This window comes from Saimiri boliviensis, chromosome 2 (genome assembly GCF_048565385.1).
Source record: "Saimiri boliviensis isolate mSaiBol1 chromosome 2, mSaiBol1.pri, whole genome shotgun sequence".
Classification (NCBI taxonomy): domain Eukaryota; kingdom Metazoa; phylum Chordata; class Mammalia; order Primates; family Cebidae; genus Saimiri; species Saimiri boliviensis.
In genome coordinates, this window is record NC_133450.1 from 113,062,406 (window position 1) to 113,090,144 (window position 27,739).

A 27,739-nucleotide genomic window follows, 5' to 3' on the forward strand; every position below is an offset into this window, starting at 1 on the left:
CCTCCCTCTCCCATCGCAGTAGAGCCTGGGCAGCCCAGGAGGCATTTCTGCTCCCTGCCTCCTCCTGATCTTCCCTCTTTCTCTCACCCCGGTCAACCTTATTTGCCTTGCTAAGTAAGTGGAGTTCATTCATTCATGTATTCATTCATTTCATTCAATTCATTTAGCCATTTATTTGTTGAGCAAAATTCTTTCAAGGGCCTAAGATAAGCCAGGTTCTGAGGTGGCCATCAAGAATACAACAGTAGGCTGGGTGCAATGGCTTACGCCTGTAATCCCAGCACTTTGGGAAGCCGAGGAGGGTGGACCACCTGAAGCCAGGAGTTTGAGACCAGCCTGGCCACCATGGTGAAACTCTGTCTCTACTAAAAATACAAAAGTAGCTGGGCATGGTAGTGTGCACCTGTAATCCCAGCTACTTGGGAGGCTGAGGCAGGAGAATCCCTTGAACCTGGGAGGCAGAGGTTGCAGTGAGCCAAGATTGTGCCACTGCACTCCAGCCTGCCTGGGCAACAGAGTGAGACACCGTCTTAAAAAAAAACAAAACAGCCGGGCGCGGTGGCTCAAGCCTGTAATCCCAGCACTTTGGGAGGCCGAGGCGGGTGGATCACGAGGTCGAGAGATCGAGACCATCCTGGTCAACATGGTGAAACCCCGTCTCTACTAAAAATACAAAAAACTAGCTGGGCGTGGTGGCGCGTACCTGTAATCCCAGCTACTTAGGAGGCTGAGGCAGGAGAATTGCCTGAGCCCGGGAGGCGGAGGTTGCGGTGAGCCAAGATCGCGCCATTGCACTCCAGCCTGGGCAACAAGAGCGAAACTCCGTCTCAAAAAAAAAAAAAACAAAGAAAAAAAAACAGTGAACAGGAACGTGTGCCAGCTCCTGCCCTTTTGGAGCTTACACTCTAGTGAGACGAGAGATCATCCAATAACTAATTGGGTATTGCTGAAAAATAATGCTATCAAGAGCAAAAATAGGCCCGGCGTGGTGGCTCACACCTGTAATCCAAGCACTTTGGAGGCCAAGGCGGGTGGATCACCTGAGGTCGGGAGTTCAAGACCAGCCTGACCAACATGGTAAAACCCTGTCTTGAATAAAAAAAAGAAAAAAAATTTTAAAAAGAGCAAAAATAGGGCCGGGCACGGTGGCTCAAGCCTGTAATCCCAGCACTTTGGGAGGCCGAGGCGGGTGGATCATGAGGTCAAGAGATTGAGACCATCCTGGTCAACATGGTGAAACCCCGTCTCTACTAAAAATACAAAAATTAGCTGGGTATGGTGGTGCATGCCTGTAGTCCCAGCTACTCGGGAGGCTGAGGCAGGAGAATTGCTTGAACCCAGGAGGTGGAGGTTGCGGTGAGCTGAGATCGCGCCATTGCACTCCAGCCTGGGTAACAAGAGCGAAACTCTGTCTCAAAAAAAAGCAAAAAATAACCAGGCCGGATGGGTGGCTCCTGCCTATAAACCCAGCATTTTGGGAGGCCAAGATGGGAGGATCATTTGAACCCAGGATTTTGAGACCAGTCTAGGCAACATAGGAAGACCCTGTCACTAAGTAAATAAATAAATGAAAAGAAAAAATAGCAATAATAACCAACATTCACATAGTGCATATATAAACAAACCGAAATGGCCTGGCTGCAGCCAGCCCCACTTCCTCTGCTGTCTCCTCAGCTCGCTGACCTGGCAGGGGGTGTGAGAAGTGGGGAAAACATTCTGATTTGATAAGATATGCTTTCAGGTGAAAACACTCCGTACACTTTAAGGCATGTGTATGGAGTGTTTTCACCTGAAAGCATTTCTAATCCCAAGAATCTGAGAGGCAGTTTATGGTTATCAGTCCTGCTCTACAGGTGAGAAAATTGCAGCTCCGAGGGATTAAGTAACCTGGCCAAGGACTTATATCTGGTAAGAGGAGCCCCAGCTCTTGAACCCAGTTCCTCTGACTCCAAGCCCGTGTGCTTCATGCAAAAGAGGAGCTATTGGAACTGAACAGGAACGAGCTTCCATTCCAGCTCTTCATTTTGCATTTGAGGAGGCAGAGGTCCAGAGAGAGAGTAAACATGCCTTGATTAAAACACACAGCTGAGGGGCCGGGCACGGTGGCTCAAGCCTGTAATCCCAGCACTTTGGGAGGCCGAGGCAGGCGGATCACAAGGTCAAGAGATCGAGACCATCCTGGTCAACATGGTGAAACCCCGTCTCTACTAAAAATACAAAAAATTAGCTGGGCATGGTGGCGCGTGCCTGTAATCCCAGCTACTCAGGAGGCTGAGGCAGGAGAATTGCCTGAACCCAGGGGGCAGAGATTGCGGTGAGCTGAGGTTGCGCCATTGCACTCCAGCCTGGGTAACAAGAGGGAAACTCCGTCTCACAAAAAAAAAACAAAAAAAAAAACAGAGACTGGAACCTCCAGACTCCCATCCCGAGACTCTTTCTTTGCATCTAAACAGCAGTCTGATGCCCCGACCCAGGGGGCCAGCCCTGGTGCATGTGGAGTTGTGGGATGGTCATGGTGGGCAAGCCTCCTCCCCCTGGCTGCATCCCAAGCTAGCCCACCCTGCTCTGCACACTCCCTTTTCTGGGGTGACAGCCCAGAGCACCCCTTGAGGTCACCTCATCACTGCCCGCCTCTTGCTGGGTGAGAGGCCTTTCATTCAACCAACACGACATAAAAACCTGCTGTGTGTAGGCCCTGCTGGGATGCATCAGGACCTTGGTCTCTGCCCTCTTGGGCTCACAGTGGGAATGAGAAGGAATTCACGAGGACATGGTACAATCATAGCTGCAAGACAAACAATACAGGTGGCAGAGACGCATGGCAGGGCCCTGAAGCCCGACCTAGGTGATCAGGGGTAGGGAAGGCTCAGGGAAGGCTTCCCAGAGGAGGTGACATCTCAGCTGAGCCCTGACGCCTGAGTGACAAATTAGCTAGGCTGGAGCTGGCAGGGAAGAGTTTTTAGGATGAGGGAACAGAGGAGAGTACAATCCCCAAGGTGAGAAGGCCGCTGCCTGTTGCAGGGATGTCCCAGGTTTCTGTCCTACCAGCTCCTGTCTGTCAGTGCATAGCATGCTGCTCAGGCTGCAGGTGGCCTGTGAGCAGGAACTGGGTCTCCCTCTGGAAACCCACATAGGTGAAGTCCTGCTCCTATGAAGGCATCCCACGTGGGCAGCTTGTCATCAGCTTTTGCCACCCATGGACTCCCCGTACCTCCTGCCAGAGCCCCTCCCCCTCTCCTGCCACCCTCTTTGCCTGGCATGGCACATGACTGGGCCCCATGAGGGGCTGTGCCTGGCTGGACATGACTGTGGCTGGGGGAAGCTGCAGGTGGATACATTACTCACCTGAGTCTCCTTCCTATCCCAGTCACCAACACCGTTAGGCTGTGCCCAGGAAAGCCAAGCTCCTTTCCTGTGGGGACAGGGAGAGAGATGGTGGGTGTAGGGGCACCACTCCATGAAAGACGTGCAAACGCCCCTCTAGTTTAACACCCCAGGTGGGGGAACTAGCAAGAGGCAGCCCCTTCCCCTGGTATGCATTTGGGGCCCTGGCCTCTCACAGACAGATTAAGGGAGATAGAAATGGACTCATCCAAGGCAGAGGTGGGAGCCAGCACTGTGGTCTGCGCTGCTGCAGTCAGGCACCTGCTGGGGCCACCATGCCTGGCTGGTCTGCCCTTGCCCATGTGGCTTCCAGCCCGACATTCTTGCGCTTTGCATGGAAACCTTCAGATTGAATAATAGCCTGGGGAGGCAAGCTGGTGCTTACCCTTGAATATGATTGAGGTTTTTATTCAGTCTTTCCCTCCAAGGTGACATGCGACGTCATATTCAGGAGGATTATTGCCCATAGGAACCATATTTCCCATAGGTCCTCTGAGCTCCTCCTGGGGCCCCAGAACTGTGCTCCATGCTGGGGTAAACTGTTCCTGCCCTTGGGGGTGTTCGAGTTAGTGGAAGCAGACCTGCAAGTAGATCAAGCCAATAACATGTTGGGCACTGAACAGATCTGGGCAGAGGTGGCAGAGGTGGCACTGCAGAGGGCACCAGGTGGTGGGGCAGCAGCAGGGTGAAGCCTGGGTGGGTCCTGAGGGGTGTGAGGGTGGGCAAGGTGTGGTTGGAGGGGCATCTCAGTCGGCACAGGAGCGGGAACAATGGCTGAGTGGCCACAGGTAGCCTGAGGCAGGAGGGGTCGCAGGCGGCTGGTGTCAGGGGAGAGCAGGGCTCAGGTTGTCCATGTGGAGGGGTCTGGCCAGACCTGCATTTTAAATTGTGTGGAAAATGAATATTCAGGGAACAGAATGGGATGGCAGATGCATTTGGAGGTCATGACGCTAGCCCAGGGAAAAAGTGGGGGGTGGGGGTGGAAGTAGAGCAGGCACCACAAATCCTTGGGGCAGGTGAGATTGGCAGGGTTGTGAGGATTGAGGGAGGCCGGCCCCAGGTTCCTGGCTTGGCTGGGAGGTGAGTATCAGGGCTGGGGTGAGCTTGTGGGCTTGGGCACCCCAGCGCTGAAGCTTCCTGTGGATTGGATGGTCTAGGCAGAGGCCTGTCGAGGGGCAGGACCCAGGATGGAGCCAAAATAGGGACAGCAGTGCCAGGCAGAGGAACAGAGGCATGGGGGTGAGAGCTAGGAGTACACAGCACAGAGTCCCAGGCAAAGGAGAAGTGGCCGGATCAGCCGGGGTGTGGGGTGAGGGTGGGGTGGGGCGGAAGATTGAGTTCCCTGGGGTAAAGATGGTGCCACCAGGAAGGGCTGGGGACCTGGCTGAGCCATCAGGGTGTGTCAGGTTCTCCCCACGCCCAAGGAAATGCCTGGGGCAAGGATGAGGCCAGGGTGGGCTGAGGACTAATGACGGGCCTGCTGGGGACTCTCCACAGGCAGCAAGAGGAAGGACAGAGGACAGTGGCCCACCCTGGCTGCCACCTTGGGCTTTGTGCCCTGAGCGGAGCCCCTGCCTCTGGGCTGGCAGTGAAGGGCAGAGGACAGGCTCCTGCAGGCTTTGGCCAAGCCCGTCTGACAGCCACCAGCTCCACTAATAAAGCGACCCTGCTGTGTCCTAGATCTCCACAGCCACCATGTAATTTAGTGTCCAAACTGGGACACTTTTGAGAGTCAAAGTCATAATTACTCTACATCAACATAGTAAACTAGGGCTCACCTGGGCATGCTGGGGTCCACAGTCACCCTACCCTTAGGGGTGCAGCAGGGCCCTCTGCTCACACTCTCTCTGGCCATCTGGGACACACCCTGTGACCACTGCCTCCCTTCTCCTGGCCACTGGAGTTGGACCAACGCCCCGGAGCGTCTGATCCTTCTTCAGTTCCAGGGCTGGGGAATGGGGGTCTCCCCGATTTGTGGTCCCTCTTCCCACACCTTCTGCTTCTCCAACTGACATGCAAGGGCATGACAGCCCCCAGAGTAATCCTGTTCTTCCTGTAGCCCAGTGAGGGACAACCTGGAGATAACCCCTGCCAGCCCTAGAAAGGCACACAAAGGCCAGACTGGTGTTTGCCGCATGCTCCTGCACGGTCCCTGTCCCCTGCTGATTAGAGACCCTACCCTCTTGGCAAAATCCTGGGATCCCCAATCTCCTCCTTCCTGCTTGCCTGGAATTCCAGCAGGCTTCCTGGAGGCTGTTCCAGCACCGTCCCAGTTCCTGCCTTTCCTCCAGGCCTCGCCAACACCTGCCTGGAACATCTCGACAGACTCCCACGGTGTCTTGTGGTGGCAAACCATCTTTCTCTGGCTACAAGCACAAGCCTCCGGGCCTGAACAAGATGCTAGTCTACCTTAAAGCAGACAAAACAAACAAAAGAACAAAACAAGCAAGAGATCCTTCAGTGGGAAGGAAAACATGAAAAAAACACAAACATCGCTACAGAAGTCAACTTCTCTACAAGAATGTTGAACACTTCCTCCACCATCTGACCCCAGAGCAGCTTCCTGCCTCCTCCCCAGTGCCCAGCGTGTCAGCCACTCAGCTGGCCCCTTCTCCTTTGCCAGAATGCCCCTCCTATCTGTATATTTCTACTGCTTCTTTAAGGCCCCCAGAACCAGCCAGCCTTGCCCACACCTGAGCTCCCCTTACCCTTCCCAGGCCAGGTACAGGGGTGGTTGTGTTTTTCTGCAGCCCATGGCAGTTGCAGGCCAAGGGCCTGGGGCTGTTGTTGATTCAACAGAAAGCAATGAATCAGCTGGTCCTTCCCACTAACTCCTGGCTCTCCAGGAGGACACCCTAGAGGCACAAATGGGATGATTCTGCAGTCCCTGCTAACTCTGAAATTCCCTAATGCAGCTTAAGGTTGAGCACCCACACATCACCCTGCTTTCAAGTCTTTCCTAACTAAAGAGGAAAAGAAACAAACAGAAAACTGTTTGTTTGTTTGTTTGTTTTTAGTTGGGGTCTTGCTCTGTCTTCCAGAGTCCAATGGCACAATCTCGGCTCACTGCAACCTCTGCCTCCCGAGTTCAAGTGATTCTCCTGCCTCAGCCTCCCAAGTAGCTGGTACTACAGATGCGCACCACCACAACTGGCTAATTTTTGTATTTTTCAGTAGAGATGGGGTTTCACCGTGTTATCCAGGCTGATCTTGAACTCCTGACCTCAAGTGATCCGCCCACCTTGGCCTCCCAAAGTGCTGGGATTATAGGCGTGAGCCACCGTGCCTGGCCAGAAAACATTTTTTAAAATGTTTCTACGCCAGAAGTTCTCAAAGTATGGCCCAAGGATCTCTGGAGGTCCCCAAAAGCTTCTCGAGGGTCTTTGTTTGTCTTTTTTACTCTCATTTCCTCATGAGTGTTCAGTGGAATTTTTCAGAGCCTAAATGATAAGTGAACTTCTAACAGATTAAATGCAGGAGTGGGTAAGAATCTGGCTTCTATTCAGTCAGACTTTAAAAATATCAAACAATGCAATTCTTTTCACTAAGCTTGTTTGGCAAAATAAAATTATTTTTCTTTAAAAAAACATGTCAGCATGTAACGGGTTTATGTTTATTATTATTATTAGAGATGGGTTCTTGCTATGTTGCCCAGGCTAGATTTGAACTCCTGGGCTCAGGTGATCCTCCCTTAATCTCCCAAGTAGCTGGGACTATTGGTGCACACCACTGTGCCAGCTTTTTATTTTTTTATTTTTATTTTTAATTTGGCTAATGAATGTTTTAAACTTCTCATATTCATTTTGTTTTCTTTTTGCTTTTAGAGGCGGGTTCTCACTATGTTGCCCAGGCTGGTCTGGAACGCTTGGGCTCAAGCAGTCCTCCCACTTCAGCCTCCCAAAGTGCTGGGATTACAGGCATGTACCACTAGGCCTGGCTAATTTTTTGTCTTTTTAGTAGAGATGGGGATTAACCATGTTGGCCAGGCTGGTCTCTAACGCCTGACCTCAAGTGATTCTCCTGCCTCGGCCTCCCAAAGTGCTGGGATTACAGGTGTGAGCCACCACACCTGGCCTCCACTATAGTAAATGTTAATAACTATATCCCAGATAAACAAAAGCTCTTGGAGTCCTCCACAATTTTTCATTTGTGAAGGAGTCCTGAGACCCCTGCCCCTCCCATGCCCTCAGTTATCTCTCTGTTTCTTTCTCTTCTTAGCAACGACGTTTCCTGAAAGCTGCTCCCCCTCCCACTGGCTCCTCAGCCCTGCCCTGTGGCTTCCATACTGTTCCTGAAATTGCACTCACTGAGGCCTCAGGGACCCCCAGCGTTTCATCCAGTGGATGCTCTTCCAAGCTCTTTTCCCTTGACATGACCGTGTTGTGCACCTCCTGGAAACACCTTCCACCCTGGCGCTCTGCACACTGCCCTCTCCTGGTTCTCCGCCTACCTCTCCAGTGCTTGTTCCTGATGCCTCTTCTTGCTTTGCTCAGACTACCAGGGCTGGAATCCTCAGGGCCTAACTTTGCCCTGTTCTTCTCTCTCTCCCCTCCCAGGGCTTTTAGCCCTGTCTCCACATCTATGGTTCCGAAGGCTCTAACTCCAGCCCACATTTCTCTCCTGACTCCCACACCAACATATCCAGTGGCCCTGAACATCCCTGTGGAAGTCACCACTCCCCACATAGGCACTCCTAACTGAAATGCAAGGCTATCTCCTCCCACCCCTTCCAGATCTGCCACGGCCCCAGGAGCCTTGGCCCTACTGTCTCTACCCTCCCTTCAGTCTTTTTATCCAAGCAGCCACCAAATGCTGTCAACCTCACCCCTAAACCATTCTGCAATCCCTCCCTTGTCCATTCCCGCTGGCACACCTCAGCTTGGGCCCCCTTCACCTCCCTGTGGCCTCTCTCCTCCAACCTGACTTCGGCCAGTGTTCCCTCTTAAGCACATCTCTGCCCTGCTCAGCATCCACCAGAAGCCTCCATTGACCCAGGAGGAATGCCACCCACAGCATGGCACAGCGAAGTTCCCCGGGCCGGCAGTCTAGTTCATGTCCTGTCTAGTTCATGTCCCCTACCCGGGGCTGCTCTGTTCCAGCTGGTCTGACCTTGCCTCCCCTCAGGCACATGCTGTTCCCTTACTCTCTGTTCCTCAGAGGCCCCTTCTCAGGTTCCCTCTCCCAGAAAGCCCGGAAGGCCTTTCCTGACTGCCCTGATCAAGTCAGGAGCCCTTTCTGGGTGCTCAAAGCCCTCTTCTCCCATTCCATGCTGAATTTTCACGCTGTTTCTAGACTCCAAGTTCTTTGAAGAGGAGGAGTTCTTTTTTTTTTTTTTTTTTTGAGACAGAGTCTTGCTCTGTTACCCAGGCTGGAGTGCAGTGGCACAATCTCAGCTCACTGCAACCTCTGCCCCTGGGTTCAAGTGATTCTCCTGTCTCACCCTCCTGAGTAGCTGGGATTTCAGACACGCACCACCATCCTCGGCTAATTTTTGTGTTTTTAGTAGAAATGGGGTTTCACCATGTTGGCCAGGCTAATCCTGAACTCCTGACCTCGTGATTTGCCTGCCTCAGGCTCCCAAAGTGCTGGGATTACAGGCATGAGCCACTGTGCCCAGCCGAGGAGGAGGATTTCTTTACCATTGTATCCCCAGTGCCTGGAATGGTGTGTGGCACACAGTGGGAGCTTTAGGAAATACTTGCTGATTGAATGGCTTGAAGGATGTGAGCCCCCCACTGTGCAGCTGACAAGCAGCCCTCCCCATCAGCAGGATGGAGCAGGGCTCTGCTCTGGCTGTCTGGCGAGAGGCCCAGGAAGCACAGGAGGCAGCTGCCCAGGGCTCCCTGCCACCTGCTGCCTCCTGCTGTTGTGTTGCCCTTACCAGGCTCCCAGAAGAACCTGGCTGGGCTCCACACTCTTCCCATCAATGGCCAAGACACGAGGCCGCCAAGACATGAGCACACAGCCCAGCCATGGCACCCTCCCCAGGCATAATAGCTGTCCAACTTGATCGGAGTTGACCCCATCGGGGACACCCAGACCAATCCAGGACATCAGCCACAAGAGCAGCAGCAACACATCCCACCCATCCTGCCCCATACATCATTCCACAGCATTGTCCACTCAGAGAGAGTGAACTCGTGCCCAGAGGGCTGAAGGCTTGTCCCAAGGTGACTGGACAATGAAGAGGAGGCTGGGTTGGACTCTGAAGCCTTTTTTTTTTTTTTTTTAATTTCCTTTGTATTTTTTATAGAGATAGGGTCTCACTATGTGGTCCAGGCTGGTCTTGAATTCCTGTGCTCAAGCAATTCTCCCACCTTGGCTTCCCAAAGTGCTGGGATAATAAGGCATGAGCCACCATGCCCAGCCCTCGGCCTCAAGCTCTTCTGCTGCTAAAGCCTGTCATTTAGGCTCTTCCCCATTCTGCAAGTCCAGGGGTCAAGCAGCACTAAGACACTACTCCTGATGAGGAGCTCAGGGCCAGGCTGAGATCCTGGAGTTGTGATCTGTCCCCAAGGGCTAAGACAAGAAGAGCATCCAGGGACAGGCAGGGGGTAAACAGGCAGGAGCCTGGGGCCCACACTCCAGTGTGGGTGAGCCAGGGCAGGTGACAGTTATGGGGAAGGCTCAGGCCACACCACAACCCCGGAGCAGCTGGACTTTGAAAGTAAAAGGGACACCAGGTCTTCCAGGCCACAGGTCCCTGCTGTCAGCCTTGCCTTAGAAGTTGTCATCATCCTACCCTAACCTACATGCTCCTTTAGCAGGATGCTAGGGGTCTAGCCTAGCTGTTAGGAAGAGGCAGCAGCTGGCCCTGCAGCTGGAGGAAGAGCTGGTCTGAGCTGCAAGCCTGCCAGCCTTCCTGGGGCAGCTGAGCACGATGAAACAAGAGTCTGGGTTGGTGGCAAGGACACTGCCCACAGGGCTGCCAAGTAGAGCATGAGCTGAATCCTGCACAGCTCAGGGGGCAGCATTTGCATGCATAAGGCATGAACTGTACCCATGTGAGTGATATAACCTGGTAATTCTGACTGCCCAGCTGCCCCTCCCTGGGAGAGAGGGAAGGAGAGGAAGAGGGAGCCCTTTCCCTTCTTAGGAGCCTTCCAGGGCATCACCACCTCACTTGCCCCAAACTCCCATGTGAGAAAGAACCACATTCCAGCACAGCATAGATGGAAGAGACAGTTTTATGGATAACAGTATGGGATAGACTGGGAAGGTGCCAGGGCCTGTAGTGATGAGCTTTCCAGGAATAGACCAACACACAGGAAGGAGTGGCCCAGACAGACAATCAGATAGACAGACAGAGACAAGGAAACAACCAAATGGGTAAGAGGCTCAGGCCAGGCTCAGCAGCTGTGTCTACTCGTCAGCCCCAGCTCTGCCCTGAGGAACCTGTGGAGAAGCAGGGCTGGCCAGAGCCTCTTTTCCTCACTCCCTACTGTCCCTCATCAGCATGCTGGGATCCTTGGCAGGAGGAATTCCCAGGGCTACAGATGGCTGGGCTGACTGGGCAGAGGATCTGGGCTCTTGGAGACTCCCTGGGGAGGTGGAGTCCTGGGTCATGTGGGGTTAGCAGCAGCACTGGGGGGAATCTGGTCAAGTTCCAGGGTGGGGCCACTGCTCAGCAGGACCCCTGTGTCCAGGGCAGGCCCCCCGCCTGCCCACACCAACATGGTGCAATAAATAAAGTTTCAAGTAGTAAGTCATTGTCAAGCAGGAGAGCTGGAGGCTAGCAGACAGGCAGGGGCTGAGAAAGAGAAACTTCCAGCCACCCACCATATCCACATAGTGCGTTTTAGTGGTCACAAGTCTGTCTTGTGCACTGGAGTGGGTGTCGGGCCCTGATGTCCACATGGGCACTCCCTGCAGGGGCTCAGCCCCTCACACCAGTGCCAGAGCCTGCTCAGTGGGGCAGAAGCACGGCAACATGGTACCCACAGCGTCCACGATGGCTGCCAGGTGCTCGTCCCGTGCCTGAGGCCCACAGAGCTGCATGAAGTCTGCCAGACGCAGCAAGTACTCAAGGTTGTGGCCAGAGAAGCCCCGGCAGGCCAGGATCTGCGTGGCGATGGCCTCTTCAGGTGCAGGGCCCAGGTAGCCGGGGTTCTGTGGGGTGGCCACATAGGCCAGTGCCTTCAGTGGTTGGTCAGGAGCATCTTGGGGATAGAAGGTGACCTCCTTGGTATCATAGCCACCAAGCACTGCCTCTCGCACATTCAGGTACTTCAGGGCCTTGCTTACCTGCTCCCCTTGCACCTGGTATGCCACACCCCAAGTACAGCCCTGGAAAAAACAAGGACACCCATGGTCAGTTGTCACAGCTCCTTGTTCCTCCCTCTCCTAGCATGTTACTCCCACCCCAAGACTGTGCTCTATAAGGGAGGCTGTGGCTGGTTGATGAGCCATCTGGTGGCAGTACCTCAAGTCCTTGTTCCCCTTTTGTTTTTTGTTTTTTTTTTTGAGATGGAGTTTCGCTCTTGTTACCCAGGCTGGAGTGCAATGGCGCGATCTCTGCTCACCGCAACCTCCGCCTCCTGGGTTCAGGCAATTCTCCTGCCTCAGCCTCCTGAGTAGCTGGGATTACAGGCACGCGCCATCATGCCCAGCTAATTTTTTGTATTTTTAGTAGAGACGGGGTTTCACCATGTTGACCAGAATGGTCTCGATCTCTTGACCTCGTGATCCACCCGCCTCGGCCTCCCAAGGTGCTGGGATTACAGGCTTGAGCCACCGCGCCCGGCCTTGTTCCCCTTTTCTTAAGAAAAGTTGAAAGGCTGGATGCAGTGGCTCACATTTGTAATCCCAACACTTTGGGAGGCCAAGGCAGGTGGATCACTTCAGGTCAGGTGTTTGAGACCAGCCTGGCCAAGATGGTGAAACCCCATCTCTACTAAAAATACAAAAATTATCCAGGCATGGTGGCACACGCCTGTAATCCCAGCTACTCAGGAGGCTGAGGCAGGAGAATTGTTTGAACTCGGGAGGCAGAGGTTGCAGTGAGCTGAGATCACAAAACTGTACTTCAGCCTGGGTGATAAGGGCAAGACTCCATCTTTAAAAAAATTAAAAAGGGGCTGGGTGCAGTGGCTCACACCTGTAATCCAAGCACTTTGGAGGCCAAGGCGGGCGGATCACCTGAGGTCGGGAGTTCAAGACCAGACTGATCAACATGGTGAAACCCTATCTTTATTTAAAAAAAAGAAAGAAAAAAAAAGAAAAAAAAATTAAAAAGGAATAGTTGAGGCTGGGCACGGTGGCTCACGCCTGTAATCCTAACACTTCGGGAGGCTGAGGCAGGCAGATCACTTGAGGTGAGGAGTTTAAGACCAGCCTGGCCAATATGGTGAAACCCCATCTCTACTAAAAATACAAAAATTAGCTAAGTGTGGTGGTGCATGCCTGTAATCCCAGCTACTTGGGACACTGAGGTGGGAGAATTGCTTGAACCTGGAAGGCTGAGGTTCCAGTGAGCCAAGATCGCACCAATGCACTCCAGCCTGGGCAATAGAGTGAGACTCTGTCTCAAAAAAAAAAAAAAAGAAAAGAAAAGAAAAGAAAAGTTGACAAAGTGGTCTACTACCAGGGAGGACAGGATTCCTCCTCAAAGAGTGGTCCAGGATGTGGTGGCATTGCTTGTAAGTTTTTTAGAATGCTGCATCTTAGGACCCACTCTGATGCTACTGAACTAAGTTCTGCATTCTAACAAGATCCTCATGAGATTTGGTGAGAAGCACTGAACTAGACTATGTTTCTACTCTGCCAGAGAAGCATCCAACAGAACTAGCCTGCAGCCAAGAGCCTATGAGCTCTATCTGCCCGTCCACCTTCACAGTGGGCCAGAGTCCCCTTCATGATTCAGGCGCTTACCTCACGATCTTCGAGGAGTGTCACCACACGGCCAGGCTAGGGAGGGAAGAAAGATTTTGAAACAGACAAGTTAGAAATCAGCTCTGCCATCAGCAAGGAAATCTTTATCAATCCCGCTGGCTGGGCCTCAGAGAACCCCGCTCTGCAGGCTGAGAGTCCCACTCATGCAGGGGAAGGTGGGGGTCTGATGCACAGATGTAGGAGAAATAGTAAGACAGATGGCAGTGGTCCCAATTGGTGAGCAACACAGGAATCCACAGGTTCACAGACTCCAGCCATCACAGTGATGCACTGGGCACGTACATTTAAGCCACAAACCCCAGACACAGGGTCACACATTTCCTTCCACTGGCCCAGAAAGCCCAGGACATACCAGGGCACTGGTACCCAGTATCTCGATCCCAACCCCCTCACTCCCTGGGCAAGGTTGTATGCTCACCATCTTGTCGCTGCCCCGATGGAAGGTGTCTCCCTGCCAGAAACGGCGGCTGTAGCCGCGCACGAAGCCCACACGGCTGTCGCTGTAGGCGAAGTCGGGCCTCCACACCAGGGAGCCGTACCCAAAAATCCACAGCGCTTGGAGGTCGCCGTCGTTTCGGGGAAACTGAGCGAACGGCGTAGGGGATTCTGAGGTGGGCGGGGTATTCGGGGCTGCAGACTCCTGCTTCATGGTGCCGGGCGGAGGGCTAGGCCCAGGCGGCCTCCGGGGCTGGCCTCCGGCGTGGGCACGGAAAGACCGACGGACGCACACACCTGGCCTGGCACCACTCGGTCGCTCCAGCTGAGCGCCCCCCATGGAGGCGCCCTTTAAACCCTCTTGCCGGGAGACCACGCCCACCACGGCCAGCTGCCGCGGTGATTGGGGCGGGGCAAATCCCTTTTTGGCCAATCACCTTCGGATTCTGCTTCCCACTTAACCGCGCTCCGGGCCCAGCGCGCTCGCTGATTGGTTCTGCTCCACCTCCGTAGCAAACCTGGCAGGAGTGATGCAACCGCAGGGTAGGTTTCTCCAGCGTCTGCATGCAGCAAGGGCGCCTCGGATTGCGTCAGGCGGCGGGAAGGGGGCACCCGCCGGGCACAGGGCGGGCCCTGGATGTCTCCTCAGCCCCCCCTTCACGGCCTAGGCCCCTTAGAGGTACGGCGAGCGAGTCCCAGGCGGTGTCTGTCTAGCCATGCCGCTCCTGCACCTGGCCGAGTCCCTGCCAGCCCAGGCGGCTCGGACTCAGTCCCAGGTCGAGTCCGGGGCACGTCCAGAAGGAGCGCTCTGGGCTGCGTAAACTTCCGTCTCTGGGGCCCCTCCTGAGAGCATGCACTGCGGGAAAGCTGTCTGAGGCACCCTCCGCATTCCAGTCAGGTGCCTCAAGCCGTTGGCCAGTGTGAGCGAATGGAGAAACTGGGTCATGGGGGCTGCAGAGGGTTCTGAAGAGGCTGCGGGGCTGAGTCAGGCCAGGCGCCCGGAGCTTGCAGGCCTCAGGTGAGGGCTACGCCCGGGACCAGGTGTGGGACCCCTTGAGCCCACGTAGGCTCGGGGAAGAGCCTGTTAGAGCGTTTGGATTGGCTGGCAGTCACTTTGGCTGTGGTGTCTGCACCTGTGGAGAGAGGCTGTATTAAGATGCGAAAGCCAAACCAGTCTTTCCCCCAAGGCGATGGGTTTAGTTCTTCGTGGGCGTCAGATTTTGCAGCAATGATTAATCCTTAGGCATTGAGGTTCCAGGACCTGCGCGCAAGGAAGGTCCAATGAGGCCTCCACAGGGCTATGGGCAGCTACTGGTCTTCATCGGCTTCTGACCTCCCAGCCGAGAGTCTACAGGCCGCCTGGGGTTGACCTCCTAAGCAGCAGCAAGGGACTGCCCTCTGGGGATGTCGCTGACTGTAAAAAGGAAACAGAGGCAGCTGAAGGCCTTTTCCCCAAACTGGCCGGGAGATAGCTAGCAGGGGAAATGTGTAATATGGCTTCTCATTCGATTCTAATTCAATATTTAAACTAAACATGATCTTCACACTTCACATATTCGTTCCAAAGGTGTCTCAGATATAAGTGAGAAAGTTGCACAACACTGTGTATAGTATGAAGCTATTTCTTTAAAAACAAAAAGCCACACATCAGTATCCATGTAAGAAATAATCTGGAAGAATATACCTAAACTGTTAGCAGAGGCTGGCGCCAGAGGAGGACTTTCAGTATCAAACTCCGGCATTAATGAATAAGTCTAGATTTTTACAAGGAGCATGAATTACTTTCCCAATCAAAAAAAAAAAAAAAAAAAAAAATACTGGCAAAATGGTCCTTTCTGGTTGTTCCTTTCTTTTTTCGCTTTCTTTCCATTCCCCACATTCACTCTCCTTTCTTCTCTTCTATTCTGTCCCCTTTAGTTCTCTATGAGCACTTTCTTGGTTGGTAGCTTCTTAGAAGAATGTCCTTTTCTCCACTCACCAACTGTGGGTAGTAGGGCGGGAAGTGGAAAACGTATCCACACATTGCTGAAGTATCTGAATTGGCACAAACAAGCCTTTGAGAAAGCAGCTTGGTGATACAAGTCAAGATTCATAAAATATCCCTGCCCTTTGACCCAATGCTCCTCCAGGAAATTATTCAAAATATGGGAAAAGCCGGGAGGCCGAGGCAGGTGGATCACGAGGTCAAGAGATCGAGACCATCCTGGTCAACATGGTGAAACCCCGTCTCTACTAAAAATACAAAAAAATTAGCTGGGCATGGTGGCATGTGCCTGTAATCCCAGCTACTCAGGAGGCTGAGGCAGGAGAATTGCCTGAACCCAGGAGGCGGAGGTTGCAGTGAGCCGAGATCACGCCATTGCACTCCAGCCTGGGCAACAAGAGCGAAACTCGGTCTCAAAAAAAAAAAAAAAAAAAAAAAAAAAAAAATGGGAAAAGCCAATATGCCTGAAGATTTTCAATGCATTGTTACTCTTTTTTGAGACGGAGTCTCCCTCTGTTGCCCAGGCTAGAGTGCAGTGGTGTGATCTTGGTTCACTGAAACATCTGCCTCCCGGGTTCAAGTGATTGTCCTGCTTCAGCCACCCCAGTAGCTGGGATTACAGGTGCCTGCCACCATGCCCGGCTAATTTTTGTATTTTTAGTAGAGACGGGGTTTCACCATATTGGCCAGGCAGATCTCGAACTCCTCACCTTGTGATCCACCCACCTTGACCTCTCAAAGTGCTGGGATTACAGGCGTGAGCCACTGTGCCCAGCCGTTACTTATTATATAGCAAAAACAAAAGAAGAAAAACTACTTAAATATCCAAAAATAGCTAAATGTTTAAGGAAATTATGGTCAATTCACCATTCACATGACAGAAAAATGCACACACACACCACAGAGGAAACAACCTAAATATCCAGCAATAGATAATTAGTTTCATAAATATGATATGGTCCATTAAATTTGTGCAGACATTAGAAACAATTAGATATATGTTGGGCTGGGTGCAGTGGCTGACGCCTGTAATCCTAGCACTATGGGAGGCCAAGGTGGGTAGATTACCTGAGCTCAGGAGTTTGAGACCAGCCTGGGCAACATGGTAAAACCCTGTCTCTACTTAAAATACAAAAACAATTAGCTGGGCTTGGTGGCAGGTGCCTATAATCTCAGTTACACAGGAGACTAAGGCAGGAGAATTGCTTCAACCTGTGAGGTGGAGGTTGCAGTGAGCCGAGATCAAGCCACTGCCTTTTAGCTTGGGCAACAGAGCAAGATTACATCTCGGAAAACAAAAAGAAAAAAAATCAGCATAGTAAAAATGTGTATGATTGCATATTAAAGCAAAAATGCAAAATATAAATTTTTTCTTTTTTTTAATCTTTTTTTTTTTGAAACAGAGTTTTGCTCTTGTTACCCAGGCTGGAGTGCAATGGCCTGATCTCGGCTCACTGCAACCTCCGCCTCCTGGGTTCAGGCAGTTCTCCTGCCTCAGCCTCCTGAGTAGCTCGGATTACAGGCTTGTGCTACCATGCCCAGCTACTTTTTTGTATTTTTAGTAGAGACGGGGTTTCACCATGTTGACCAGGATGGTCTCGATCTCTTGACCTCGTGATCCACCCGCCTCGGCCTCCCAAAGTGCTGGGATTACAGGCTTGAGCCACCGTGCCCGGCTATCTTTTTTTTTTTTAAAGATGAGGTTTCATGATGTTGGTCAGGCTGGTCTTGAATTCCTGACCTCAGGTGATCCACCCGCCTTGGCCTCCAAAGTGCTTGGATTACAGGTGTGAGCCACCACGCCCAGCCAAAATAAAAATTTTCACATGTACTATAATTAAAACTTAAAAACAGTAACAACATACATGAGGAATAAAGATAGGGTGGCACCAAATACTCATGTGTGGGCATTGTGAGCAGTTCTTTCCTCTACTTTCCAAGTTTTATGAAATGTAATTTTTTAATAATAATAATTTTTGCTGGGCATGGTGGTTCACACCTCTTAATCCCAGTACTTTGGGAGACCAAGCAGGAGGATAGTTTGAGCTGAGGAGTTTGAGACCAGCATGGGGAACATAATGAAACCTCATCTCAACAAAACTTCTTTAAAAAATTAGTTGGGCATAGTGACATGCACCTGTAGTCCCAGCTATTCAGGAGGCTGAGGCAAGAGGGTTGCTTGAGCTCACGAGGTCAAGCCTGCGTGAGCCATGATTGTGCCACTGCTCTCCAACCTGGGCAACAGAGCAAGATCCTGTCTAAAAAAGGTTATGTACAAAGCGTCATTAGTGGTTTTCTGGTGGATGAGGGGTGGATAGCATACCTGAAACATCTAGGGAACATTTTAATGATGCCCTTTCTCAGACCTCCTGCCACCCTCAACCAAAGTCCCAGTGTTTCGTAACTCCTTTGGCAATGTCCTCAATAACCTGATCTTGCTCCTGGCAGAGTCAGATGCTTCCTCCTCTATGCTCCCACAATGCTTTACACCACTTCAGTTTGTTTGTCTGTCCTTTCCAACTTGTGCTTACGACAGAAACCCTCATTTATTACATGCTGTCCCTTTCAACTCGTGCTTTCAACAGAAGCGCCCATTTATTACGTGCGTGCCATGTGCCAGGCAATTTACTAAGCGCTTTTATATCATACATTCTAATTATAAATTTCTTCACTACTTCATGAGGTAAATATCATTTCACAGAGGAACATACAGCAAAGTGAGGTAAGCAGTGCTGTGATGTAGCAGAGTCATGGAGCCTGGGTCCCAAAGCAGCTGGGCCACCAGAGCCTCCTTGCTGGGAATCATTTGCATCCTGCCTCCCACTAACCTGACAGCTCCCCAAGAGCACTGTTCATCATTGAAGGCCCAAGGGAACTAACACAAGGCAGGCACGTGGAAGATTCTCCACAAATATAGGTAGAAGCGAGGCTGTCGCTTGGAAAATGCCAAGGCTATGTCTCATGTCCCACATAACAAAAGTTCAATCTCTACCCTCAAAATCGGAATCTCTGCAGAAGCTGGCTCAGGGGATCTGCAAATGCCTTCAGGGAACATGCCTTGCCTGTTCCCATTCCAACAACATCTGTCTGTTTCCTCCCAGCAGGACACTCCCAGGCAGCAAACCATTTACTTAGCTGGTTCCTCTCTGTAACTTTAACAGCAAACCCTTCCTGTGTTTCCTTCTAAAGTCCCACAGGAGGGCGTTGCCGATGTCATGCCCACAGAGGTACCAGTTTATGAGAGCCGTGGGCCCAGGCATCACCTCCACCTTGCAGAGTGGCACATGCTGTGCATGTAGTGGCTTCCTTTTTTAGATCTTTCCCAAATTAATGTTTCCTTATTGTTCCCCTCTGGGCGATTACCTCTCATCTCCTAAGGATCTGTTCCTTCTCTCTTCTCTTACCAGAGACTGACATCACCTGGTGTTAGTCAGCATGTTTGTCTGAAACAAGGGAAGGCTGCTTTTTGTTGTTGTTTTGTGTTTTTTTTGAGGTGGGGGGAGGCTGTTTTAGGAGCTGGGAATTATGCTGATTCATACACTAAAGGATGAAGTCGCCGTATAAAACTGCTGATTTCTGAAGGATGGAAAACCTTCCCAGAGGCTTTAGTGCACCATGTGTTGGAGTTTGTGGCATTAATGGGCCTGCTGTGTCCACAGAGAGAGGCTGAGGCAGCCGAGCTCCACCCGAAGCAGCTGGGCACCCACAGACAACAGAGATGTTGGCTTCCTTAGTTCGGGCTGTGAACCAGAGGAAGCTGCAGCCCACTAGGGCCACCCACAGCCTGACACCTTCAGCAGTAAACAGATAAAATAACTTCTTTAAGATAAGCCTGAGCATCAGGTGTAAAAGTTGGTGTCCGAACCAGGGCCTGTAATGGCCTTTCTTATAGTCTAGAATAAACGAAGACAAGAGGAAATTTCAATGAAGAAGTTGTTCAAGATGGAGTGAGAGTGTTCATTGAAAAGAAAGCACAGCTAACACTTTTAGGAACAGAAATAAACTATGCTAAAGACAAATTATCCAGTGAATTTTTGTTCAGTAATGCAAGCATCAAAGGAACGTGTGGCCGTGGAGAAAGCTTTACTATTTGAAATCTCAGGATGCCTCTGACCATGAGCTCCAGGAAAGCTCCTGGAAGCCCTGGGGCTCACAAATAATGTGACTGTCACATGCTTAATGTGTGCCTGCCTTGTGAGGAAAATAAAGGGATGTCTTTTGGAAAGATGTTAGATTCCAGAAGAAATTCTGTGTACTCTCTGTAAGGGACAGAAAATGAGAAGCCATCACTCTCTTTTGATTATTTCACTCAGTCGTATCCTTTGTTTTAGAGCCAGTTTCATTGAAGTTGTCTTCCTAGGCCCCTGTTTATCTACGTCCTGAGCAGTGTGCACTCATTAGGTCTCTGTTGAATGGCCTGAACGTGCATCTCCCTCAGCATTTTGCCCAACCAAACTGGGGACTCCTACAACTCAGAAACAGGACGTCCTGACTGCTGTTTTTTGTTGTTGTTGTTTTTTTGAGACGGAGTTTCGCTGTTGTTACCCAGGATGGAGTGCAATGGCACAATCTCGGCTCACCGCAACCTCTGCCTTCTGGGTTCAAGCAATTCTCCTGCCTCAGCCTCCCGAGTAGCTGGGACTACAGGCGTGCACCACCATGCCCGGCTAATTTTTGTGTTTTTAGTAGAGACGAGGTTTCAGCTTGCTGACCAAGATGGTCTCGATCTCTTGACCTCGTGATCCACCCGCCTCGGCGACTGCTGGTTTTAACATGGTGGTGCATTGTTTTTCCACCCAAACTTAGCAGAGCCTGTTTACATTTTTATCAAACATTTCTTTTTGTTGTTTTTTCTTTTCTATCAAAAATTTCATTGTCAGATGCCTCATTTCATACAAATAAATAGTACCGGGCAAAGATTTTCTTGAACTATAATACAGAATAGTTCTGAGTGATCATATCAAAAGGTAAAGACTTCATCCATCTGTTTTTTAATCCATTTCTTTTGCCACCCTATATGTCTGCTCAGAGATGGGTTCTCAAGCTGACTTTTAGTTTTGGTGTCTCTTAAAAGCCACTAGCCTACCTCCCTCAATTCTGTGCATGAGGAAGCAAAAACCCTGGGAAGCAAAAGGGCTCCTGTCCACCCCTACTCCACAGGCTGGAGGAGAGCGGAAACTCTACCCCCATCTCCCCTTCCTTGTATATGACACATATGCTCTGCCCTCTCAGGCAATCAGTGAAGGCAAATGATCTGGCTTATCTGGTCAACATTTTGATACAGTTTCTTTATAATTTTATGGATATCAGCTGGGCACACTGGCTCATACCTGTAATCCCAGCACTTTGGGAAGCTGAGGTGGGTGGATCACTTGGGGCCAGGAGTTCAAGACCAGCCTGGCCAATGTGGTGAAACCCTGTCTCTACTAAAAATATAAAAAACAAACATTAGCTGGCCATGGTGGCACACATCTATAATTCTAGCTACTCAAGAGGCTGAGGCACAAAAATCGTTTGATCCTGGGAGGTGGAGGTTGCAGTGAGCTGAGAACACTCCACTGCACTCCAGCCTGGGCAACAGAGTGAGACTCTGTCTCAAAATAAATTATACATACATATACATATATATACACACACATATAAAAACAAAATTTGATGGAGATCATATTTTTATTTTGAGAGGGAAGAATATTTTGAAACCCTTTTATGTGAGTCACTGTCTTGTTTAACCTTTGAAACAATGGTTTGTAGCAGAGAAGACATTGTAGCAACCTAGAATTATGCTTTTGGAATATAGTCCTAATTGTAAAGCATGCATACACTTTCTGCATGCTTTTTTGGAAAGCTGATTCTCATGGATTCAAACAGCTGAATTCCATTATGTTTGTTTTACTTAATAAAGTAGCTGGCACAAAATTCACCAAAACCTGGAGCAGCAGTTTCATATAAATGTTCATGATTTTGCATCATTAATGTAATTGTTAAGTCATTTATAACTTGTGCAATATTATATGTATGTAGAGATTTGTCAGTTTAAAAAATGTGGCCTCTTTGTGATCATAAAAGAAGAAAAGCCTTCTCAGACACTGGCTCTGAGTTCAGCTTGCTCAGATTTGAGCTCAGCTCCACCATGTACGAGCTGGGTGACCCTAGGCACGGTGTCTTTAGTTCTCAACTGTAAATAGGGAATCAGTAATAGCATTGACTTTGCAGGGTCTGACAGTGATTGAAAGAAATGATACTGTAGCCAGTACCTGTCACATAGAAACACTCAACAAATGTTGACTTCTTCTTATCTTTTTTTTTTTTTTTTTTTTTGAGACGAAGTTTTGCTGTTGTTACCCAGGCTGGAGTGCAATGGCGCGATCTCGGCTCACCGCAACCTCTGCCTCCTGGGTTCAGGCAATTCTCCTGCCTCAGCCTCCTGAGTAGCTGGGATTACAGGCACCCGCCACCATGCCCAGCTAATTTTTTGTATTTTTAGTAGAGACGGGGTTTCACCATGTTGACCAGGATGGTCTCGATCTCTTGACCTCGTGATCCACCCGCCTCAGCCTCCCAAAGTGCTGGGATTACAGGCGTGAGCCACCGCGCCCGGCAACTTCTTATCTTTACTTCAAACTTTTCACTTTTTGTTTCATCCAGGGCAGAGCCACAGTGGACCTCTCATTCCGACACAGCTCAGAAGAAAGAAGTGGGTCAGGAGGGAGTGATCAAGGTAAGCATTTTAAGCTCAGTAAAGAAAATCTCCAGCTATTGCAGTCTCCATTCTTGCCATGCAATTCACAGATTGTTCTAACAAGTATGGTGCCAAAGGAATGTGGGGTGTTTTGTTTTGAGACAAAGTCTCGCTGTGTCACCCAGGCAAGTACAGTGGCTGGATTTTGGCTCACTGCAGCCTTGACATCCTAGACTCAAGTGATCCTCCAATTTCAGCCTCTTGAGTAGCTGGGACTACAGGCATGTGCCAACATCCAGCTATTTATTTTCTATTTTTAATTTTCTTTAGAGATGGGGTTTTGTCATGTTTAGAGATTAGAGGTGTGAGCCACTACACCCGGCCGTGCTTTTTTTGTTTGAGATAGGGTCTTACTCTGTCACCCATGCTGGAGTGTATTGGCCTGATCATGGCTCACTGCAGCCTTGACCTCCTGGGTTCAAATGATCCTCCCACTTCAGCCTCCCAGGTGGCTGAGACCTGCAGGTGCGTGCCACCCTGCCTAGCTAAATTTTTTTGTTTATTTTTGAGACGGGATCTAGCTCTGTCACCTAGGCTAGAGTGCAATGGCATGATCTCAGCTCACTGTAGCCTCCATCTCCCAGGCTCAAGCAATCCTCTCACTTCACCTCATTGTAGTTCCGAATAGCTGGAACTACAGGCGTGTGCCACAACACCCAGCTAATTGTTTTGTGTTTTTGTAGAGACAGTGTCTCCCCATATTGCCCAGGCTGGTCTTGAACTCCTAGTCTCAAGCAATTTACCCGCCTTGGCCTCCCAACATGCTGGGATTATAGGTGTGAGCCATCGTGCCCAGCCAAGGCATGTTTTTCAAAGACAGAATGGGTAATGGTCTTATCCAAGTACACTATTAGCAGAACAAACGTGCTATTGACAGAACAAACAGTTGCTTGAACCAAGAGATTTTCTGTGTATGCATGGGGTGAGGGTGCTAAAATGAATGAATGAGTAAATAATCCACCATATATGAGGGACCATTCCTCCTACTGACCTCTGAGAGATAAGTGTGTCTGCAGGTCTTCAGTCCTTTTGCAAGAAGGACCTAGTTCCCACCCACACTCTGGCCAAAGGAGGGGCAGATGGTGTAGTGGGTCCCTGCATACAGTCTACCTCAGAAGAGGGAGAGACAGTCCCAGGCAGCTGTTCTGCAGCGCGTGTCAGCTGAACCCAGGGTCAAGGGGGAAGGCTGCTTGGCCCTTGGTCCACGAAAGCAAGGGCTGTAAAGATTCACTCATATCCTGGCAGAAGGGTGCCCAGGATGGTGGAAATACCTGGCTTCCTGCCCATTTTCTAGCCTCCAAGAACGGGGAGAGGTCCAGCTGAGCGGGCACCTCTGGTGGGTGGGGGCGGTGTTCCAATTATCCAGAGCTCAGTCCTCATTTACCTGGAAGGAAAGGGGCTGGGCTGCCAACAGAGGACTGCTGGATGGTGCTCCCCATTCCAAGGAGAGAGAAAAGTACAATTTGTGGGGAGAGGAAGCAACCAGTTGCAGGGCTGAGGAGAAGCTGCAGTGGGGTGACAGGGCTGCAAAGAGAGGAGATCCACAGGGTTGGAGTGAGCCTCAGATCTCATGGAAATGCTGTGGTGTGGGGGGACCTGGCTCTAGAAGAGAAGCCTCAGAAAACAGCCCATGTGGAAAAGTCAGGCTGCTCACAAGGGGCCTGGCAGGTGCTGTAGATTCTGCAGTCCACAGGCAGCCAAGGCAGTGAATCCTCTTAAATGAATGAGAGTGACTGGGACCCCTTCTTCCCCAGGGTCCACTGCTAATAGAATGGAGAATGTGGCTGGACACGGTGGCTCACACCTGTAATCCCAGCACTTTGGGAGGCTGAGACGGGTGAGTCACAAGGTGAAGAGATTGAGATCATCCTGGCCAACATGGTGAAACCCCATCTGTACTTAAAATACAAAAAATTAGCTGGGTGTGGCGGCACGTGCCTGTAGTCCCAGCCACTCGGGAGGCTGAGGCAGGAGGATCACTTGAACCCCAGAGATGGAGGTTGCAGTGAGCCGAGATGGCACCACTGCACTCCAGCCTGGTGACAGAGCGAGACTCCATCTCAAAAAACAAAAGAAAAGAATGAATGGAGAATGTTCAGGACCTTTTAGATGTCTTCTACCAGAGAAAAGAAGAAGCGCTGAGGAAGGGAGCTGCTGGTAGAGGAGTGAAACTGAACAGACTGTGCTTAATACCATGAGTTTTGCCCCAACATCTGCCACTGTGGGAAAGGGACTGCACTCCTCTAACAAGTCAAACAGCCAGTGCCAGTGTGCAAAACCCCAAGCCCTGCCAGGGGGAGGGGTCACTAGAGACAGGCTAGCCATGCCTGGCAGGGCTGTGGCTCTGTCCTGCAGGGTGTGCCATGACACAGGGCACTCCTGGGCCAGAGCCGACCTGTTGCTGAATCCGGATTCCCGTGATGCTGGTTACCCTGGATCGGGCTGTAGACTCACTTGGCGTCTTGGGTCCTGTGTACTGGCCTCAGAGAACCTTTGAGGTTGAAGGAAATAAGCTGAGGCCACTGTTGACCAGAGTGTTAAGGGGTACCATGCCCCAGAGGCCAAGGAAAGGTGGTAAAAGTCACTTGTGGCAGATGGCCAAGGGGAAGGTGACTCTTGAGGACTTAGGGGTCCTGCTGCCCCTTCCCACAGCAAGGGCCTCCCATCTACCCCTGCCTACATCAGAGGACATTGACCTAGATTAGATGCTCCTCGAAGACAGGGCCATATCAGAAGTGATGGGGATGGACACCTGTGATCTCAGCTGCCTTGCTTGGTCCTAGGGCTACTGCTGGTGTCACAGTAGGTAGGCAGGCATGAGCAGCGTAGGAGAGGGCCCCTGCTCCCACCAGGAATGTCAGGCTACCGTCAGGTGGTAGTCTGACAGGTGGACTGTCAGGTAATTTTTACTCTGTCTCTCTAACAATTGTAGCTGGCACCAGGGAAAGGCAGTCTCTCAGTAAATAGAAATAACCTGACACTGATCACCAGCTTCCCGATAAGATCTCAGGAATTGGGCAGGACCCGGCACCGGGTCTAAGTTATGGGCTTGGAGCGCCCTTGCAGCGCCACCCCTCATTGCCGGTGCTCTGGGACCTAGGCGAGTGGGCTCCAGCGAGTACACTAAGAGGCAAAATGGCGGAGCTTAACCGGTATCTGACCTTCCTCTAGGAATGCTGAGGGGAAAATGCCGCAAGTAAGCATGTGCACAACTCCAGTAAGCATACTGCACAGACGACCCTCCCCAGAGCTGGCAGGCCTCGGGCATGCAGGTCGCCCACCCTCAGGGAAGAATCGGGGAGAAGGGATGCAAGGCTCCGGAAACATCCCAACATAGAAAACCCCAAGTCAGAGGTCAAACGCGCACTTGAATCTCTCAGGTCGCCCACTCGGCCCCCTTCCAAGTGTACTTTACTTCCTTCTGTTCCTGCTCTAATAGTTTGTGATAAGCTTTCACTGCAGCTCTAAAACTTGCCTCAGTCTCGCCATCTGCCTTATTATTCCTCTCGGTGGAATTCTTTCTTCTGAGGAGGCAACAACTGAGGTTGCTGCAGACCCGCATGATTTGGCCGCTGCTAACACTGGGACTATGCTCAGGACCCCAACCTCCCTTGTGCCCAACCCGCTGATGTGGGCCAGGGAGTTCCAGAAAGTGGCTCACTTAGGGATGCTTGAGGAGGATTAACCCACCAGCAGAGGTTTCGACACTGCTCAAACGCTTCCATACATCCTCATTTCAACCCCCTAGCAACGCCTAACAGGCATTACCCACAGAGAGGTTAAAGATAAGCCGCTAGAATGCTAATCAGTGCTGCCGGAATGAGAGACGGACTTGTCCCAGAGCACCCCGCAATGAGGGGTGGCGCTGGAAGGGGGCTCCAGCCCCGTAACTCAGACCCGGTGCCCGGCCCTGCCCGATGCTATTCCCTTTCCTTGAGGATGTCTTTGGACCAGGACAGCCGGAGGCGTGTGGGGTGGCGAGGGGCGCTGGCTGCTGCGACGGCGGGGGCAGGGGAAAGGGCCTGCTCCCCGGCACACTGTGAGCATATCTGGGGGAAAGTCTCGCTCTGGGTTCTCCCCAGTTTATCCGTTCGGCTTAGGGGCTCGGAGCCCGGAAGGAGCTCGGGCGTCTGGCCGCCCCCTGCCGCCTTCGTTCCGTTGGCCCCGGACGGAGAAGGGCAGCCCCAGCGAGCCTCCGGGGTCGGCGCCCCTCCCGCGCGCAGCCCTAACGGCCGCGCAGCGCCCTCTAGTGCCGGGCAGCGGGGCCTGCGCAGTCCCGCCCGCCTGCCGCCCTCGCGGCTCAGCCCCGCGCGGGTTCCAGGTTCAGGCGTGACTGGAGAGGCAGGAGGCGGAGCCGAACGGGCGGGGGAGCCTCCGAGAAGCTCGCGGCCTTCGGCTGCTTCCCGGCCCGGCCCGGGAAGTGAGCCGGGTCGGCGGCCGCAAACAGGAAGTCGGGCTCTAACAAAGAGTGCGGGGGGGCGGGGAGCCGCGAGAGCTGCGGGACGGGGCGGCGGCAGGTGGAGGGCTGACCCGGGCCGGCAGGCGCACCTGTCCTTTCCGCCTCCACGCGGGGCTGGGGGCGCCCTGGGCTCAAGGAAGGGCGCAGCCGCCCAGGGAAGGCCGCTGGGACCTCGCAGGCGCATCCCCGCCGGGGAAGAGACAGTCACAGTTCCCTCAGTGAATCACTTCCACTCCCTTCCCGGAATGCAGCGGGCCACGTGGGGTGGAGTGCTGGGGCCGCTGGTCCTGTGGACCCACGGGGAGAGGCTGGAAGAGCTGCGGGGAGGGGACCCATGGAGAGCTCTGTGAGTCCCAGTCAAGAGATGGAGCATCCACACCACCTTGGTTTAGTTGGGTGGCCTTTTCTAGCCTTGGATGGGGGAGGTGGGAGCCACTGTCCTTTTTTCTCTGGCCTGAGGCAGGAGAGGGGAACCTGGCTAAGCAAGCAGAATAAAGTCATTTCTCCCCCTGCAAAGCCCCTCCCTGACTCTACCAGCCGAGGGCCCCTGGAAAAGCAGCTGTCCTTAGGGCTGGAGGTCACCGTGGGGTCAGATTGATTCTCCAGGCAGGGCACTGGCTCCAGGCTGTTAAGGAACTGCTAAACTCTGAATTCTCTGGTGAAATACCCTTGCAAATTATAGGTGGGTATTAGCTAACCTGCAGAAGGTACCTCACAGTGAGTCTAGAACCATCATCATCTGGCTTCCTTTCTGCCAAGCCTAGGAGATTTCCTGTACCCCGGGACACTCAAGTGATCATGGGTGCCTTACCTATCAGAAGGGGCTGGACTCTCAGGAAATCCTGGG

General features: G+C 51.8%; 2 protein-coding genes and 1 pseudogene across 6 annotated transcripts; 2 read left to right on the forward strand and 1 right to left on the reverse strand.

Annotated features, from left to right (window-relative positions):
- Positions 1-10,553: 10,553 nt before the first annotated feature.
- CHAC1 (ChaC glutathione specific gamma-glutamylcyclotransferase 1) lies at positions 10,554-14,287 on the reverse strand. The gene is made up of 3 exons (XM_003935697.4): positions 13,694-14,287; positions 13,255-13,290; positions 10,554-11,670 (listed from the first exon to the last, which is right to left on the reverse strand). Exons 1-3 carry the CDS (start codon positions 14,048-14,050, stop codon positions 11,269-11,271), a joined length of 795 nt encoding a protein of 264 aa, XP_003935746.1. The 5' UTR covers positions 14,051-14,287; the 3' UTR covers positions 10,554-11,268.
- LOC141583646 (uncharacterized) lies at positions 14,224-27,299 on the forward strand. Of its 5 annotated transcripts, none has more exons than XM_074394079.1 (3): positions 14,224-14,253; positions 22,340-22,412; positions 24,188-27,299. In XM_074394079.1, the coding sequence occupies exon 3, from the start codon at positions 26,232-26,234 to the stop codon at positions 27,240-27,242; it is 1,011 nt and encodes a 336-aa protein (XP_074250180.1). In that variant the 5' UTR covers positions 14,224-14,253; positions 22,340-22,412; positions 24,188-26,231; the 3' UTR covers positions 27,243-27,299. The 5 variants fall into 5 exon arrangements, with proteins under 5 accessions (XP_074250180.1, XP_074250178.1, XP_074250179.1 ...); XM_074394078.1 differs by lacking the exon at positions 14,224-14,253 and adding an exon at positions 14,264-14,389; XM_074394077.1 differs by having other exon boundaries at positions 22,340-27,299.
- On the forward strand, positions 15,258-19,910 carry LOC141583647 (iron-sulfur cluster assembly 1 homolog, mitochondrial pseudogene; annotated as a pseudogene).
- Positions 27,300-27,739: the final 440 nt, after the last annotated feature.